General features: G+C 43.2%; 1 protein-coding gene across 2 annotated transcripts in view; it reads right to left on the bottom strand.

The window, feature by feature from the left end:
- The window catches only part of COP1 (COP1 E3 ubiquitin ligase), a 125218-nt gene that overhangs the window by 66961 nt on the left and 38347 nt on the right, over positions 1-19910 (bottom strand). For both annotated transcript variants that reach the window (XM_084526917.1, XM_084526918.1), the window contains exon 12: positions 4047-4190. In XM_084526917.1, the coding sequence (XP_084383043.1) occupies positions 4047-4190 (144 nt within the window). The remainder of the gene's footprint in view (positions 1-4046; positions 4191-19910) is intronic.

Below are 19910 nucleotides of genomic sequence, written 5' to 3'. Positions count from 1 at the left end.
TTTTTATAGCCTGTTTAGTGTTATATGTTTTCTGCAGTGGAAATACAGACGTCCAACAACCATTTGTGAAGTTTTTCAGCATAAAGAGTTCATACCTCTCCAAACAGCAGACCGAACTGAAGAGCGCCATGCTGAGTTGTTGACTAATTTAAAACTTAATGTTGGGAAGCGAGTGACATTTTAAAACCTGACAGCAACGTGCCCATGAACTGCTATTAGGCTAGAGCAATCATACGTTTGATTTACTGACACCAAAAAATGAGAACAATAAAATACTATCAGCCTGCTAAAAAAGAGACCTTCTGATGCTTTGCTTTTACTGCAGTCGACTAAACAGATGCAGCTGATTTGGGAGGTTTGGGTAACATCTATCACCGAAGTACAGGTGCTGCAAACACACAGCAGTGGGCATGCAGAATATTAAACACGTATTTCAAAGGCGTGTTTACCTAACCGCACTTGCGCATCACCTATTATAGATTAACAAGGCCTAAAGCTTATTTCTTTTACCTGAACGCTAGCCTTCCTGTTTTTGTGTTTGTTTTTTTTTTTCCCCCCTCCTGCAACCTATGGTAAAGCAACAATTCTGCTTCTTGAATAAATCCCAGGAGAGCAGCAGCTCGCTGTTCACCCTGTCCCTCTTTTCCCCTACCACCCCGTGCTCTGGGGTGGGGGGAGCTGCAGATTATCGCCTGCCACTGCCAGGGACGCCGCAAATCACAATTAGCTCACAGGGTGCTGTTTATAGCTCCTACACAATGCCAGGATTTGCTTCTTGCGCTGAAGCTATGAATCTGTAAATGGGATTTTTATGAGGATTTGTGTGTCAGCTTGTGTTTTTCCTGGAAGCTTCTGCCTCTGTCATCCCCGGGGGACGTGGCGCGCATTTACCAGAACACTGACACACCAACTTCCTCCCCATTCTTAAAAATAAAGATCAGAAAGCTCAGCAGATGATGAAAAAGGAAGGTATTTAAGAAGCTGGTGGGTGTAGAGAGGGGGCTGGAAAAGAGGAAGAAAGGCTCGGATACAGCTCCAGGCAAGCCTGCAGCCCAGCACTGCCTGTGCAAAACCAGAGCCTGCAGCAGGCTCCGTGCTGGGCTGGTGCCAGTGGTGGCCGGGCAAGGGCTTCCCCACAGCTGCATCAGGACAGCGGGCTCGCTCCCAGCCCTCCAGTGCTCTCACAGACATCCCTCAGTGCCACTGCTCCCCTGACAGTCGTGTCACCGACGTAAGCAGTAGCGCCTCGTGCTCCAGCATCACTGCCTGGAATGAGGTTAACCAGGATCCACGCAGGGCGAGCATCCCCTGACGTCTGTCAGGAAAGCAAAGCTGCCTGCAGAGAGGGGAAGGGACCCTACAAGCCGTGCTGCTGTCACATGCCAGCTATGACAGAGCATGTCACCAGATCCCAGATGTGTGCTGTCCCCACGTCTCTGCAGGACGTGCCCGGGACAGGCTGAACATCCTCAGCTGTCTGTAGAGCACCACGCCAGCAGCTAACACTGTCTTGAGCAAGCTCATTTTATTTGCTTTCTAAATGGCCTCCTAAAAACAGCCGAGAACTCGAAGCTTTCCACAAGGCAACCCTACGACAAATGGGTTTTTGAATGGCAGCATGCCGGGGTCCAACCAAGGTCCAAAAATCCAACCAAGATCTTCAGCAGAATCCCCAAGAGATAGCGGGCAAGAGATGTACCGCCCACATAGCACTACAAGAATACACCTGTCCCTGGCATCAGAAAGGGCACTAGCAAGTAGTCAGAATAAGCCTTTGGAAGATCCCGTACCGCCACCCGAATTAAGATCAAACAGCTTTAAGCCAAGGCTTTCTACAAGCAGGCTCCACTTGTTTGGTTTTTACTACAACCCAGGCACATTTTCAGCATACTGCAATATTCTCTAACACAATTACTGTCTTCCTATATAAGTTTTCCCTCAAGCTATGCCACCTCAGAATAGCAAATTATTATACTCTTTTACACTGTGACAGCGAGCCACAGGACCAGTGAATGGCAGCACAGCTAATGGATATAGCAAGGATGCATTTGAGTGACAGCCTCACTTTATTTGTCAAAACCAAGAGCACCCACATGCAGAAGGAAGGCTGATATAATGTGAAGGTGCCAATGGGAAAGAAAAAGAAAAAAAGCATTTCCTGGGACCAATGAGCGAAACTAGAGCAAGGAAACGAAGAGGACCTTGTCCACCTCCGCTGAGGCAGGCTGTCAGAGGACAATACATTTAGCATCATCGTATATTTTTATATATATGTGCATAGAATTTGAGAAAGAGAGGTGTTGAACGCAAGCAGTGTCTTGTCTGGAGCGCAAAGCTGACAGGAGTAACATCACTGGATGCGGTGATGCAGCTCTGCGCACCAGTGACTGCCGGGGAAGGCAGAACAAACAATTACCTAACGCCTGGCAGGGCTGTCGGGGCAGATTCCTATCAAATGTGAAGCAGCGAGTTCGGAAGTAGACTCAGAAGGAAATACGGAGTTCATATTATTTTCCCTTTCTAATTAAGGCAAGAGGTATTAATCAACTGCAAGATTGTTCCATTATTCTGCTCTTCTCTTCAGAATAACGGAGCTGAGCAGCATGAACTGACTATATTTGCTCCAAAAAAAAGCAGAGCGTTTCACAAGTCCAGCAAAACAATCTCCAACAGCAATATGGCTTATCAATACAAGTTCCTCTCGTACTGTTTATGTCCATCTCCTCACAGGCAATAAATCAGAGGGGGGAAAAAGACAGTTGAAAGAGACTGGCATAAATACCAATGTCATGAAAAGAGAGCAGGCAAGAATGAAGAAAGCCGGTAGTTGATTAGAAAAGGCTCATTCTAAGCAAAAGGGTGCATTTAAATAAATGCAAACTGTATACAAACACAGGTGCACAGGGAGAGAGCCTATTACATTTGTATGCTGCCTAGTCCATAATGAACACCTTCACTCAAATAGAGAAATCTGGAAAGCTAGTCCCTAAGTAGTTGTATTTACATCTTCTCCTCCATAAAATACACATATACAATAATCAACATAACCAACAGAAGCGTGACTTATCTATCTTATGGAACATATCAAGTACAAAATTATTCTTTTATGCTATAAAGCAGACTTGCAAACATTATTATTCTTGTTGTACACCATTTTATTTTAGTAGAAGCTGGACTTACATAAATCTGTTGCCTACACTTTTGCAGGTGCTTTACTGTTTTAAAAATGTAGAGTACTGAGTAAAAACAAACGAGTTCAGGAGTGCTGAAGTTTTCTCTTATAGCACAGGATTGGTTTGATTGCTTATATTATTTACCTTTGAACTGTAACTGAATTTTTGAATTAGGCCTTTTTTTAAGTTACATTAGTTGGATTCTTTCAATTGAAATTCTGGGGTGGTCTATAATTTCTTTGACTTGAATCATCTAAAAAGATTAGAGATCTGGTTGACAGTTAACGATAGAAGCACAAAGCCAAAAATCAAGCGAAGTCTTTTCCCAAAAGCTCAACATAAGGAGGCTCAAACACTACTTCAAGCAGATATAAATTCATCGGCAGAAGGTGCACATGAGGCACGTTTCTTGAGGACTAGCAGCTTCTTGGCACAATGGAAATGACCCAGTCAACAAAATGAACAGAGCATGAAAGAACTGGTGGCTCTTATGAAGAGCCAGGGACAAAAGTTATCTTTAGATAAGCTCAGTCATTACCTGTAGCAGATCCACTACTCTGGTTTTACTCTGCTTTCAACCAAGTGCGTATCCAAGAGCATTTACAAGGAACATGAAGACAGTTCACTACCATATGCCCCTCTTACTGCCTGAACACCTGGGCCTCCTGTTCCCTTGGATGAGCCTGGCATACCCAATCCTTTGTGCCACCACCACCTTGTCCCACTCAGAACTTGAAGCAAGCTCTCTACCAGCTCCTGCTTTCTACCCTTCCCTTCCCTGCCAAACATTACTGAAATGAATGAAGAAAGCAAAACAGCCACTAGACAAAATAAAAAAGGTGATTCGAGTGTAAATGCAAAGTCAACACCTACCTGATTTTGGAATTACAGGTCATTTCATTCTCAGGGTAGTGAATATCCACTGCATCCTGAATGACTGTACCATACTCATAGACTTTAATCTTCTTTGTCACCCCAGCAATGGCAAAGTAGTCACAGTCTCGGTCAAACTCAATACTAGGGAAAAAAAAGCACAGATTGAGAACCATGCCACACAAGACATGCACTTAGCAGCAGGGTATTTTACCATCTGAACCTTCAGTTTGGCAGAGCTGACGATCATGATCCTTCTGAAGAGTGCAGTTAGCAAAGACCCCATTCAGAGCACCTTAGAAAGGTCTGGCAAACAGTTTTCTTGCTCTCAGGCACCATCTTCTAATCCCCTCCAAGTGCACATACATTTTGATTTACAAATTAACTTTTGTTCAGGTGCTCTGGAAGTTTTTACAGTTCAACTACACCAGCTACATTATACAGCACCTGAACATCAAAGCTGACAGCTCACCCTGGAAACATGCTTAAAATTCAGCTGTATGGTCTTTGAAAACAAGATGCTATGGGATAACTGCCAATTAATTTCTTTTGGTTGCATTGCTCCATCCCTTAGCTCTTGTATACAGCAGCTTAGTGAACTGTAAGTGTCAATGCAGAGTAAATCAGTACTTGTAGAGAAAGGCCCTCTAAATTCCCTAAGCAACAACAAAGGGCTAAAATGCATATCATCGATACTGTAAAACACTTGCACACTATGACTTCCACTTAGGGTTGCTCTTGGAAACATAGGCACTTACTTTCTTGAACTGCAGGGCAAGTTTGTAATAGATATCAATGAAGTTGCAAGTAAAAGCAGTCACCTCATAACAAAGTTAAGCCGCAAATGAGAAAAGCCTGAGGTTGTACATGACACACATCTGAGAAGGATGCAGGCAGCAGGTTATACAGAGCTCGCGTCATTGCTACTTTCACAGCTTGCAAGGGCTCGAGAGAAATCCATTAAACATCCAGTAGCCAGAGAAGTAAACCTGCTTTCTAGAAGTAGCTCCTTATTCTGAAGGAGCCTGAGGTTCAGCAGGAGGGATGCCTGCAGACACCTATCAAAAATTTGGTGCTACTCCTAGAAAGTGGTTGGGTGCAGCATTTGCCCTCAGTCCCCAGGTTGCTATGATGGGGTGCCAGATCTTCTCAAATCTCTTGACGAAGCAATCTTCTACTACTTCCACAGATCCCTCTTGGGCCTTACCCACTCAGTAATTAAAATTTCAATCTCACCGGTCCCTACCACAACTTTTTCAAGAAGCCATGGCATTTGCGCACCAGCCAGCAAGTTCTGAATGACAGCAGAGAACACCTAGCTTTGGCTGATCAGATTTTCACATTCATACAGCCTGTAAATCCTGAGCTGAGGCACTTAAGGTAACTTCCTACAGTCAGAAAGCAACGAACCAGTTAAAAGAGGGGGCTCTTCAGGCTGCCCTCACAGCTTCAGCAGCTCATGTTTTACTACCCCTTGCAATAGCTGAGAAGCTGAAGGCACTGCAATGCTTTCAAGGGAAGATAAATTCAACTGCCAGTTTTCAGATCCTCGTAAAGGATCAAGTTATCCAGTTATTTTTAAACCACAGAAGAGGAGGACTGTTGATATGCAGTCTGATGACACAAAATAATTCAATGAAGCAGCTTGAAATTTGGCCTTTTAACTCCAGAACCTAAAATTCACCAGAGCAGCAGCAGGAGACAGCCCCACCATGACTGGGTTTGCTGGAGAAGTCAGTTAGGCAGGCCAAGCCTGCCAAATCACAAGCCCAGAAAAAGGTAAAGAAAATGAACGTGCTAATGGCTGGGGATTAAAGTAGGCAAGAATGCACCTGTTTATATAAAATGGGAGAGGCAAAGCAAGCAGTAAAGCAGCAAGCTGCTTTCACCCCTCCTCAGATCTCTGTCAGCCCCATCACTTTTTATACAGGCACGACAAAAGCACCTTTCAGGCCTGTCTTGTCTTGCCAGCTCACTCTGCTCTATGGAAGAATTTTATAATCAAAAGTCCATATACCAAAAGAATGGATTTACTTGTATCACAATCTTAATTGAACTGCTGTCTCGGCTCCTGTTTACTGCCCCGTAGATTCAGGTAGAGCACAACCAAACTGATGGCAGCAATTCATCTACTTGGGTTCAATTTATACCTTCATCCTTCTGCTGAAGAAAAATAATATATTACCATGTCTTGCAAAAAGCCAAGTTATTAGAACAGAACACTGTCTCACCTGGGGTAGGTTTGCTTCTCCAAATAAGAAATTTGAATTAATGCTAAAGACATACTGTAGACATAACAAATGAGTATTTCAATATGTCAGTAAAGTTAACATACCATTAAAAAATTAATAAAAAGAATCAGCCAATGAAACGGATTGCCAGACCTGCGACCTTCAAACAGTATCAAAGACACTGCAGGGAGAAAACTGATGCACAAATAAACCACCACCTGCTCAGATGTTCATCGGCCATGAGAAAGGCAGGCAAACCCAGCACAGCAACCTCACGCAGCATTGCACCCTGCCCTCCACAAACGATGCATGGCACACAGCGCTCGTACAAAACATTTCTACTTCTCTGCCAGTCAGCCTTTAGGAAGTGGTTTACAAAAGAGAAATACGAACCGTTTAAACAACTAATGGAGCAGATTATTTACCATACAAAACCATTCCTAATATCTGCAAAGCTCTGCTTCCCCCTGGACTGATCAGGATTAGGACAAACAGCCCACTTGCATGGTAACAGTTATTTCCATGCTTTTTCCTGCAAGTCTTCTAAACGTGTTTAGTATTAAGCAGGGCTCATTTGCATTTAACTAGCTCGATGGAATTCCTGTCACTTACTGTCTGAAGCCTTTTTGTTTCAATATGAACACTGGCTTACACACATTTATCTGTATGAAATTCAGAGAACTTGGTTTTATTTGTTGCCAACAGACACAATGGGGCTAACTCTTGAAACCTGGTTTTCAGGTGACACATTTATACAGTCAAAGCATGTGAGAGAGCAGGTGGACTATAAACCCACCTCAACTCCAGCCTGAAGCAACCACCTCTAGAGACTGCAGGTTGCCCTCTGCACTGAGGGCTAAGACAGCTCATCACCAGAAATACCCAAACTGGCCAAGAACGTGGCTGCTTTCTGCAGCTCATGAACGGGCTTACCCTGAGAAAAAGAGTACAACTGCCTGGCTGGCACAGAGAAGGAAGGAAGGAAGCCCAAGATGCCACAGCAGGGCAGCAAAGCATGGGCCACAGGTAAAAAGACAGGGCACATCACTGTCACAACTTAGTCAATGTCAGCAACAACGTTTGTTTAATGAACTTGATGGTTTTCTTCATTTGTCCTTCCCAAGAAGGAAAAACCCATAGTTTGATTTTTCTAATGAGCTAAGGAGATACTTTAAAACAAGCTTCAAAAACTATTAGAAGGAAGGCTAAAGGAACACGAAAAACTAATAAAACCAAGAAACTGCTGTAGTATTTTCTGTTATTTCCAATATTTAAGGAAGTGCTGGAGGTAAGCCATACTTCAAGCATTTGAGCATCCACTGCAGTTTCCTTTCAGACTAGCAGTGACCCTTGCTCCTCGAATCTGTGCACATTAGAAGCAATTAACAATTGGTTTTTCCTCCTCCCTCCTTTTTAAAGCCAACGCTTTTGAACTCCATTTCTGACAAACAACTATCTGAATTTTTATAAGGAATCTTTTGGGGACACAAGAACTGCTGAGCTTTTTTGAAAAGATTTATCAATGCGCTACAGAATTTACTTGTAGAGATCAAATTGAAAGGAACCAATTGTCCTGTTTTAGGGAAAACAAGACAGACATCTCCAATTCCCGAGCCACTGCTTTATTTTTCCTACAAAGTCAAGCAACCAGCCTCATATGGAAAACAAAGGCACTCTCCAGAATTCTGATTTCTCTACTGCTTTTCCTTATTCTCAATCCGAGATTATAAATCAACTTCTTCATTTTAATTCTAAAACCCATGACCTTGGAGAGCACTTGTAGCTAACAAATGGAATTAGGAAATAAATTGCTTCTGAAACATGTCTGGAAGCTCGGCTTGGCATTGAGGGCAGACCTGTGGGGACCCAGTGAAGAATGAGTATTTCCCATTTTTACCACAGTATAAAGCCTTGCTACATTTGCATCCCGATGGTGCACGCAGTTGTGTTTGCCACATGCCCAGAGGACACACTGGAGCTGGAGAACGCATACAGATGGGCAATCAGAATAATTAAAGGAACGGAGCAGCTGCCTTACAAGGGAGGCACCAGAAAGGCTGAACTCTTGGCTTTGGCTAACAGAGGGCTGAGGGAGGGGAAAAGTGAGGCTGACAAAGCCATAGTGTTTACAAACCAGGTGACAGCACAACTGGTGTTGAAACACTTCATACTAGAACTAGCAAGCAGTCGCCAGAAGACTCACTTGGCATAGACAAAGGTTTGCTTTGTCCCACCACTGTCACCCAATCCTTGCTGCTGCACGGCACGGTGGTGGTGGCAGGGAGAACCTGACACTGGTAATCCCTGAACACTGTTTCCACTACACACACACACACACTACAATCACCACTAGTCATGAATCCTGACTTGATAACAAGACTGGGGGCAGCAGAAGGTGCCACTTCCACAGAGCATACAATTCAGTCCCTCCCATGGGACTGTATATGATTTAAGACTGAATACACCAAATCCTGTCAATTCTACTTCTAGCTAATACCAGGCTATTTTTACTTCTACGTCTCCAGTCCCATTTGCCATCTTACCTTGGCCCCACATCAATGGGGATGTGGACAGATTGCTCTCTTTAAATTGGGGAAAACATTAACTAGTGGGAGACAGGTGGGGTGACAGCAGCAGTGTTTGTTCTTTGCTTACATTTCCTGAAAGTCTCACTTCATGCTCCCACTCCTCAGCCTCTCAGGGATATTCTGTCGCTTCAACAATCCCCAAGCCTATTCCTTGGAGCCTGTTCGCCTACTTCCAACATCCATTTAGAAACAATGAAGTCAAAAGAGTATAAATATAGGTAACAGTCCAACATCGTGACCACCACTGCAGACTGTTTGGCACCTGGGACCAATACAGAAATTCGTATTAACATCACATGCCTGAGAGACTGTTTTTACAGCAGACTTTTATTTTAAGGCAATGTAATTAGTGTCACTAAGTGTGCACTAGCATACTAATTTGTGGTTTTAAAAACAAAGCTACGTTCAGGCATAGGAAGCTGCTCTAACAATACTCATTTTGTGCTTCATCACCTCAAAGACAAAGTTTTGTCACATATAAAAGCAAAGGTTACCGAGACAAAGTGTATGAGTGTATGAAGTTTCAGTATCAAAAGACTATTATGCTAAAGCTGTACATGGCTAAAATATTGTTTTTCTTTTTAAATTGTAAAGCAACAGTTGCATCAGTTACTCCTTACTGCAGAGCACCATCTAAATGAAGTCTGTCACTGGGCAAAATCCTGAGCCAGTGCCACAACACGCATAGAGCACCATCAGTCCATGTCCCACCCCATTCCAGTTGCTGTGCTGCAAGGGAGGTTTTTTAAATCAGCTGTGCCAGCACACCACAACCCCAGCCAGGCCGCTGTAGTCCCTAAATCTGAGGAAGTCCCCCTTAAAGAAAGACCCATCAGTTCTGCAGACTGCTGTACCAGCAGACAAGTTAGCTATCCAAACGAGACACTACTTACTGATTCCCTCACAGCAAACATCTTCATCCTTAAGAACCGCATCAACCAGGGTTAGACACGACCCCAGATCATCAGAAAATTAGCTTGATTAGAGGACAAATCTGACAGACGTCTCAGCTACCATAATTATGGCCTCTTAATGGATCAGATTCAAGACTAATTGAGATCTGATGAAGAACTGATTTTGGTGGATGAGACATCCCAGAAGACGACCTGTGGAGCACAAAGCACTCTAAATATAGTAACAGCCCAGGACTATTCCACTCGTTGCAGAGGTTAGATTTACTGCCTGTACATTTTTTTGCTTCAAGCAGTGATTTGGATGCATCCTCTTCACCTAACCCCATGTTTGGTTAGGGGATTCTGCAGGCTGCCTGGCATGTTCCTTACCAGGCCATGGAGAAACCTGTGCTGAAGACACCGCAGGAACCTCCACCTCCCAACAGGCAACAGGACACGAAGATGTCTGAATGCGGGGAAGAGTTATCAAGTATAAAATGAGGTTATCTTTCACAAACATTTGCCACTTTTTGTGAAATAGGAAGTCTCCACATCCCCTATGCCACAGGTCAAGACTATTTTATTTATTTATTTTTTAAATCAAAAGTAGCTTGCAGATGGAATCGGTTTTGGGCTTCCACCATTTCTACTATTTTCATTCTGATCTCTTTTCAAAAAGGAACATGGGTAAGTTCTGTGCAAGGTTCAAGTGAAAAGGACAATTTCAGTAACATCAGCTCCATAACTGACCCAGCAGAAACAAAGCCAGGGTGGAAAGAGGAGCGAAGGGAAGGAGAACACACAACTGAGCTAACCGAGCACTAACTGAGCACAAGTCTGTCAGCCCCAAATGGCAGCTGGTCCTAACAGGAGAAACTTCCTGCCACTTGTAAAGAGACGCATAGAAGCAAACAACCCCGTCACTCGGGAAGGCCTTCCTATTCCCTGAGCACACCTACAGTTCCCATTTACTTCCCACCCCCAAGGACTCCCTCACCCCCAGCAGTGAGGAAGCTCACCCAGTACCTGCAGTTATTTCTGTTCTGCCTACAGCCAGACTGCAAGAACTGGAAGAAATACCCAACCTCGTAGTCCCTTTGATATAGTGCTATTCCAGAAAAAAAGCTGAACATCCATTTGAACCCTTGTTCAGAGATCTCAGTTTTAATCTAGGTCTCCTCTAGCAAAGGGAAAGTGCTTTAGGAAGTAAGCATTCCTGCCCAAGATTAAGTACATCACTTTCTATGAAGAAATACCATTAGATGTTTCCCTCTGACCAAACCACAGGTGTGTCCATGAACTGAGTAGCACCAAGAAAGGGATGGGCAGAAGCGCTTGGGAGCTCCAGAACAGCAGGCAGACAGCCTGGGAAAATCGCATGCAGTACAGAACATGAGGGCTGTGAGCTGCATGCCTGAGAGTTCCCTTTTTTCTTTTCCCTGTTAGGCACTCACTGTTAACTTACCACAAAGAATATGAAGTAGATCTGGACCTGAACCGGGGCAGTAGATGGAGAATACACCAAAGCTTCAGTTTTACCTCTGCTGGAGCCAAGAGAATCTCTTCCCATCTATCCGCAGCAAGGAACAAAGCACCAGATCATGGGAAGAAGCCTGCTGGAGCCCCAGTAGCAGAACTGGGCAAGCCAGCAGCCCTCCTACAGTGGTATCACTCCTCACCATCCCACAAGAAGGCATGGTGCTGGCCAACAGCCCAGACTCCTGTGTTGCTGGTTACAGCACATCTCCCCGTCAACAGCACAGAGGATCCTGAGCTATTTCAGTTTGATCCCGTTTCTTGGAGCAGTTTGGGATACTCCAGCTGTAGATTCAGCAGCACCAGCTGCTCTTTGAATGGACCTCAGGTACCCACACCTGCCACTGCACCTCCTCCAGGCTTCAAGCAGCTGATGGAAACAGAGGCTTGCTTAGCAGCAGCCTCTTTGTAGCATGAAAATAAGCCAGCAGAATGTCAGCTCTTTGTGTGTTGATTATAAGCTTTTACTCATAACCACTCCTATCAGCTGGGAAACAAATAAGGAAAGACATCACTGTTTATTAAGTCTGCACTGCACAGAGAAGGTGAGTCCTCAACTCTTGAGCTCTCACAAAGACATTATTACACCAATCATGCTGCAGTCACACTTCCAGCGTCTTTCTCACAGCCACTGTAGCCTAGAGTTTTATTCTGCTCTGTTTGAAGAAAGGTATAAAAACGTACCAAGTTGACTAAGTAATGTCATTAGACCTAGTTCTAAGACCATTTCATGCTTTCAAAAATCCTTTTATGTGTAATGAAATGCCATCAGTTCTAACAGAGACAACTTAGCAATACTTCCAATCCACTCAGTATATTTAAAGGAGAATATTAAACTGAAATTGAGGTTTGGTAGGTTTAGCTCCATCTCTCAGTTCTGAAGTCAAAACCAACATAGCTACTTCCATGCTTTTTCAATCACTAGATGAAATAGAATTATTCCTTTTTTAAACCCAATGAGAGAGTGAATGCACTATGCTATGAAAAAGGCTGCTTCCAGCAATAGCTCAGCTTTCAAAACCAAGATCCCCTCTGTTTTGGTGGGGAAGCAACCCTGAAACTAATCTCCTCTAAATACAACCCCAAAACCCCTTCTAACTTTATGAGACTGTGTAGCTAGGGACATTCTATTCTACTAAATAAGTTTTATTCATATAAGTATTCAGGGGAACCTAGCTTAATTAGCACTAATGATGAGAAAACCTATAGGGAACTACTGAATTTTGCAAGCAACTGAACATAAAGCGCATTGATAAAAAGCCACTTTACTGCCAGGCGATGCTCTTCTGCATGCTGAGGAGAAGATGACGACAGTCCCAGGGTTTATATGCCAGATACACAGAAGTACAATGAGCCAAAGTCACTGCAGACAACTACCGTGCAAGTTAATGAGGATTAGATTCAGTTGTTTCAAAAAGCACCATTTTTAAATAAGCTAGGGTAGACAAATGTTTACCAAAAGTTGCCAACGGTTAAGTGCAGAATGTTTATCATTTTTGCTTATGATGCCATTTAACATTTGAGCCAAATTGTCGGTCTGCCTGCTGTAATATCTCAGGTAACCTATTCCTATAGGAAGAACAGGACCCTCCCTTTCCCCCAGCTTTGCTGATATTACCAGCTTATTAACAGCTCTGACAGTAGCACAAGCACAGCTTGAACATCATAAAATATTAAGGTAGAAGAGGTTTTAGGTCTCCAAACATACTCACCTGTTCTGCTTTCAAGCTTGAGAAACTCTTTCAGAAAGGAAGCTGGCAGCCTCTTCCCATGCTGTATACGAAGTAGGTTTGAGAGAGTAAAAAACTTTTTCCACACCAAAGCCTAACTCAGACCAGTTGAAAGGTTGTCTGTACAGCAGTACCATCCTAGCAGGATCATGCCATCAAGTAGGCATAAACTGAGTCACTTCTGATAGATATTCAAGTCCTCTCTGAGCATAAAACCAATCAAGAGCTTGCAAGCTTGTTTCCAAGCCACGGCATTTATTATGCCCCCAACAAAGGTTTTGTTTCTCCAAACTAGAGCACCGCAGCTGCAAACACAGCCGAAGGGGCAGTGGGACAAACATTAAAAAAGGAGTTCAGCATCAGAAATATCCATCAGCCTTGGGACTGTAAAACACAGTCCCTCCACAGGCTCCAATATCCTTCATTTATGTTTTATGCAGAAAAACTCAACCTGACTTCCACCATCATTTACACAAATAGGTATATACATGCTTGTTTGTATGATTACAAGATCATATCCATCAGTGTCACTTCATAACTGATTCTACAATATTTAGGCAACACATGAATCCAAAACATCCTTGTCTCACCCTGTATTTATTACTAGAGTCAACATTAATAACCATTTTTAATTACCATTTGCTCAAGCCTCTTCTCCAGGCTGAACTGCTGGTAGGGTTCTCTGAGCTGTTAAAGACCACCCCACACATCTCCGCACGCCAACCTGTCATTTAACAAACTAACTCCCCTAATCAAGGAAGGAAAACAAAAAAAAAAAATCTAAAGGTGTGCTAATTATTAAGGTAATGACCTGCTGCCAAAGCAAGGCATTTCCAACAGGTATGGCTAGAAATTAAAGAGACCCCAATAAACCACCTGCACCATTAACAATGGGCTTTGTTTCCTCGAGCAATCAGCCCAGAGGCTCACTGCATCCAACTCAACAGTTATGGAAAGCTGTAAAATCGAGAAGGGGGAAGGCAAGTTTGTGAAATTCATGAAAAATCTGTCCTTGGCTTTGTCAATGCCATTTTCCACACAGAAGATGCTGCAAAACCACAGCCTCCACGGCTGCAAGTCCTATTTCTGAGGTCAGATCACAGCCATCGCCTGCCAGCAGTGCTGCCTGTTGCACAGACAGGAGCAGGAACAGAAGGGCAGCTGCCTGCAGCCTCACAGAAAATCATAGAAAAGCCTGTTGGACTGAGCAGTCAGGAAGGGGGGGGGGGGAATACAGTGATGTACATGCCTTCCATGTGCTAGCAGCCTCCATCCTGGATATCCACCTCTCAGAGGACGTTTTTGCACTACAGCATCTGCTGTCAATCCCTGCGCTTTTACAGAGCCAGTCCTTGAAGAGCCCGGTCTCATTCGAATAAATGGTCCTCTGCCAGTTAACACCCCTTCTCAAGCGGGGCATCCCAAAGTACAACGAAGCAAACCTCACTTTGCATGGTGGCAGAGCCACAGGAGGACATGGCTTCTCCTTCAAAGAGAAGATGCTCAGCAGGAAGCCACAAACACGACAAGCTGACCGCACGCCTTTAGCGCAAGCCCACAGTCCACAGGCTTGGATTTGATTTATAAGCTTTAACAGCACTTAGCTACAGGTTGCTTTAGCTAATGACACAACACCAGATACCCAGGCTGGAAGGGACCCTGGGAGGTCTGCAGTCCAACCTCTTCAGGTCTGCTCCAGTGCTCAGCAGCACAGGGCTGCAGCCAGGGGGCACCACGCAGCATCTCCCAAGAACCGCTCGCATCAGCTGCAGGAAATTGCTCCACATTATAGAAGAGATCATGAGGAACAATCATTCTGTTTAATACATTTGGTTTAAAAGCTGATTCCCACATTGATCAAGGACTCTTCAATACTTTTTCAGACTATTCATAAAAATTCATAAAATTTGATTTAAATTAAAAAACCCATCTAATTATCTGCAGATGGAGACAGCTTTGAAGTACTAAAAGCTTAATGGGAAAAAGATCGTCTTACTACCAGATAGTCTGAAATTACTAGAGAAAAGAACGTCCCACTGGTGGCTATGAAACTTTCATTCATTAGCTTCCCAATTTAAAATTATGTAAATTTTATCCCTTAAAGTAAATGCAGATGTAAGAACAGGCTTCTGACTCTCCGCAATGTCAACACAAGCACCAGAAAGTTTATTTTTTCCATCAAGGACTGGAGATATGACCTGGCAAGTTCACCTTGGGTTTCACAGTCCCTTCTGGGATACAGGCCTGTCCTCAGGACCAGGAGGGTTACATTGCTGAGCTGAGATTGCCCCGAAGTCAGAGCTGGGAGCTGACACCTGTGTAACCCTCCTGCTGGTTACACATTTTATTCGGCTTCTGCTCACAGGATCCAGACCACAGCCCTGTACTAGGAAATGTATGAGTTCTATGCTCAAGAGGAGAGAAAGTAATAGAAAAGCTGCTTTTGTTTTTCCCAGCTCAAATTAAACACAATTCCACTTCAACCCCAGACAGCCTCTGGTCTGGAGGCCAAAACTTCACGTGAGTCAAAGTAACATAACAGAGCCAGAGGAAGGGCTCAAACACTGACGAGGTTCAGGTATTACTTTTCGCATATCCTCTGCCACTCTGCAGTTAAAGTTGCTTTACCTGAGCATTTCTCTTCTCTCCAGTTCGGAAGAACAAGCCAAGACAGATCCATCCACAGTTTAGAACTGCCACCTTTAAATAAGAGCCCATTTCAAAAAATGATTGACTTAGAAAAGGCTATAAGAAAAATTCAGCCCTCCTCATTTCTCACCTCCTCAGCATCTATTGCACTCAGACGTGATCCTGTGAAGGATAAACCCACTTGCGCGTTTCTTTCATTCGTCTTTACCACCGAGATAGAGGCATCACTGGTCACAAACTTAATAAAAGCGCTCATCTAATCCCAGCCAGCACAGTGCATTAAAAAAAAAAAGGCGAAAGAGACTTGTTATGGTAGATACAGAACTAAAAGGCACCTTATTAAGTACAGATCTCAGAATTTATATGGACGAGCAAGTAAGCTGAAGTAAAAAGGGGAATGAAAGAATAGAGTGGTTCAGTGAATAGACGGAAAATGTCCTCCTAATGGTTTTTTTCTTTTAATGTCACCTTTGAAGAAAGGACTTCAGGTCATGTTACTGAAAGGGTCAACACAAACAAAAAGTACAACCTTGAAACTGTGGCTTAATTGTACTGTTTGAATGCTCAGGAAGGTCTCTTCAGATCCACTACACTGCTTAGAGGCAACAGAATAAGTAATAAAACAATAAATCAAAAAAACAGCAGACCCCAAAGGTAAAAGCCATATCTTGATGAGTGAGATTTCAGCAGCCAAATATTTTATTTTTGCTTTAATGAGGTAAATAACTAAGCCTCTAGGCAAATATAGCTTTGGCTGTACTTTGACTGTATCCAAAGAGCTTTGTATACAAAGCCCTTTGGATGTCATTTTAAGACCTTCTGGAGAAGTGGTAAACTAGCCCAGAAGCATTTGAAGTATAAGCAATTATGAAAACCTACATACCATTTGCCCCAGAATCTTCAGGGCTTCTGGGACAGAAGCACCCCCGTTTCCACCAGACACGGGGACTCCAGCAGGCACAGCCAGCTTGCTGATAACCAGATTTCAGACAGACATCTTGCTGTAGCCTTTCTGCTATTTTTCTGTTCATTTTTTTTTTGAAATATGAAAGACTGCCACATTATTCTCTGAAGGCCTCTGACAGCGCTAAAGCAATTTTCTACATAAATCATTGTAATGCTAACGCTGCAGTTTACGGTCTCATCTTTAAAAGAAAGCCTTCTACTATTTACTGCCTCAGTAAGTGGAGAGAAGAAAAGTTAAGCTCTCACGACTGCTCTGTCTGGGGGCATAATAAATGCAAAATTTATTCCTTGGCCCAATTCTAGCAAAACTTCACATGCTCAGGAAAGCCATGTAAACACTTTGTGCTTGGAAAACTGGGCGTAGAAGAGACATTTAGCATATTGAGCTATACACACATTCATACTGCAAAGCATGCTCAAAGTCACCCTGATGTTAACAGAAGCAAAACCAAACAACTAGCCACTGCAAATCTTCCCATTTATTTCCACTGCTCATCCTCTGTTGGCCTTTCCTGAAGCAAGTACGGGTTAAAGAGGAGGGTTACAATTCTCATGCATGTGCCCTGCTTCTAAGCAAAGCAAGAACGCCTGGCCCGGCTTCCCATCTTGCAGCACGCACCTTATTCAATAAAATAGCAAATCCCTGATGGAAGATGCAGCTTAGGGACCGGCTGCTGCCCACCCCCTGCACTGCAACCAGCGGCTGCCACCGTGTGGATGCTGCCCAGGGAGCGCCAGCACTGGAGCACTGGCTCCTCGTCAGCCTGAAAGGCAACGGCAGCTTTCCTCGTACTTCACCAGGATGTTTCCAGGTAACACAACATGCAGGGGGTTGTTGATCATCTTTTATTAGTCCTCCAGTAGTCCAGGCATTCATAAATATGCTTGTGGCAAGTGGCTCAGGAGAGTACTCCTAATGCTCAGCTGGGGGACTTTTTCCAGCCTGCTTATAAACAGTCTTTAATTACACTTTTCATTCCTTTCCCATAAATCCAGTTTTATTTCCCTTATAAATAAACTAGGTTTTGCAGATAAGGAACATGTTTCCATCAACTTCCTTCGCACACAGAGTTAATATATCTTAAACTTCAAGCCAGCGGAGTTTTCAGAGCCCAGTGCACGTTAAAGCAATGCAAACCAAGCACCCCTGTATTCTGTCAGTTTATAATATCCCTTTATTTGATATATTTAAAAAAGCTACATTACATACAAGGAAGTTTAACTTCAGATAAATCCCACTTAGATTACTAAATATAGTTAAGACATCCCCTTTAAAATACAGGTGATTGGGTTTTGGTTGTTTTTGTGTTTTTGCTGGATTTTTTTTTTTTATTGATGATCCCTTATTTGTAAACCTTATTTGCTACGTATGGACAGATTTTTGTCAACAGCAACAGCTAACCAGTAAGACTCACCTTTTTGTCATTTATTTCAAGGTTCCTACAGAATGCCCAGGAGCACATTTAGGAATCAGTGTATGTATGTGTTTATCTGGTCCTCTAAACAATAAAACTTTTCACAGCATTTCACTCAGTGAGAAATCTTTTTAAAGCACCCTGGTAATTAATTCACCCCATCCGTGGTTACCTGTGAGTTTTTATTATCCTAAGCTGCCCTCACCAAGACTCACACACCTCACTTATTACTTTCAGAGGCTCTCTTTCAACTTGAGCCTACTAATTAGGATGAAGAACAATAGTGAACAGCAGAATGTGTTGGACAGCACATATTATATACAAATTCTTGATTAACAAATTCAAACTTTAAAGGAACTGTTTGGCTAGCCAGAAGCTAGCTAGAGTTACAGCAGCAGAACATTCGGCAGCATTTCTTTACCGAAGCACTTAAGGACACACTCAAATGTGAACTCTTACTCAGCCCACATACTAAAAACAACTAAAAATTTATTGAATGCTTCTAATAAGAAGTACAAGCAAGGGAGGAACATTAAGTTGGAATCCAAGCTTTTTGGAGTTAAATGCACTGAACATTAAATAACTACCGATTCTAGCGCTGGCTTGGAGGGAGGCCCTGAAGTATCTTCATTTTTAACAACAATAAAACACATACTTTTCAAACCTATATTTCACCCAAGAATTATAATACCTTCAAAACCAGAGTGAGATTTACTGCCCTTCCAGCATTTTCTAACCAAATACCACAAAAATGCTGTTCTTGCAGAATGTCAAGGAGAGAAAAGGGCAAAGGAGCAAAATCCAATCCATGCTCAAGTTGGTAGCTAAGGAAGTTTGTCTATGTTGCAGTGAGATTCCCATCTGCATTTCATTGCAGCTAGCATGAACCCAATCAGTGCAGGTTAAATATACGTCAGATCAGTGATTATTGTGTTCTGACCTCTGTGAACAAGTCGGACATTACGCATTCCTGCTACATATTGCAGTAGTTAGGGGATCAATGCTGCTTTAAAAATATATATATTTTATGCTACACATGCTTCAATTTTTTCATGTAATACGTATTTCTTGTAGTATTTCAAGAAATATTCAAGCTGTTCTGTCACTGTCTGAATTGCTCTAGTGGAAGGTATTAGATCTAGACTCTGAAAGCCCAAGCTCGATTCATCATATTATTGTAATGTTTCTTTCAAGACCTCAGGTATGGCCACTCCGGATCCCATGCTCCCTACCTATAAAATAGGGATGATACAACCACTCCTCATCAGAAGGTTGCTGTGAACAAATGCATTTCATTTTGTAAAATGTGCCTGGGAAGAGCTAATGGGTCCTGAATACGTGCCATATAGAAAAAAAATACCAATTAATATATTGCATCATCTTTTCTGACACTACCAACAGCTCTAAACAGGCTACCACAGACTAATTAAATCCCTCAGGGTATGCTTCCACAGCTGCTGAAACCAGCTGAAGGTAAGGGCTGCTGGCAGGTCCCAGCCTCTCCCCATCCCATGTATTCTCTCAGGCTTGAGAGCTGGTTCGTGGTGTTAAACTAGAAGAAACTAACCCTGTTAAACATTTCATCAACTTCGGTGTCTCAACAGGTCCACTGCAGGCTCAGATGAACTTCAGTGGTGCACAGGATGTGACCATCCCACGTGGCAGAGGGTGCAGAGATATCGTTGGCAAGAGCAGAGTTATCGAGTTGGCTTCACCACAATCACCCCCTCACTAGTTTGAGCACGGTAAACAGCTTTCAACACTTAGCAGAGGTCAAGCAATCACAGCTATAAACAACTCAGCTATTTACTACCTGCCATTATGACTGGCTCCACCAACACCATTTAACACCAGCA

The sequence above is a fragment of the Aythya ferina genome (genome assembly GCF_964211825.1).
Source record: "Aythya ferina genome assembly, chromosome: 8".
Classification (NCBI taxonomy): domain Eukaryota; kingdom Metazoa; phylum Chordata; class Aves; order Anseriformes; family Anatidae; genus Aythya; species Aythya ferina.
The sequence above is the reverse complement of the archived record's forward strand: the minus strand, read 5'-3'. Positions and strand labels throughout refer to the sequence as shown.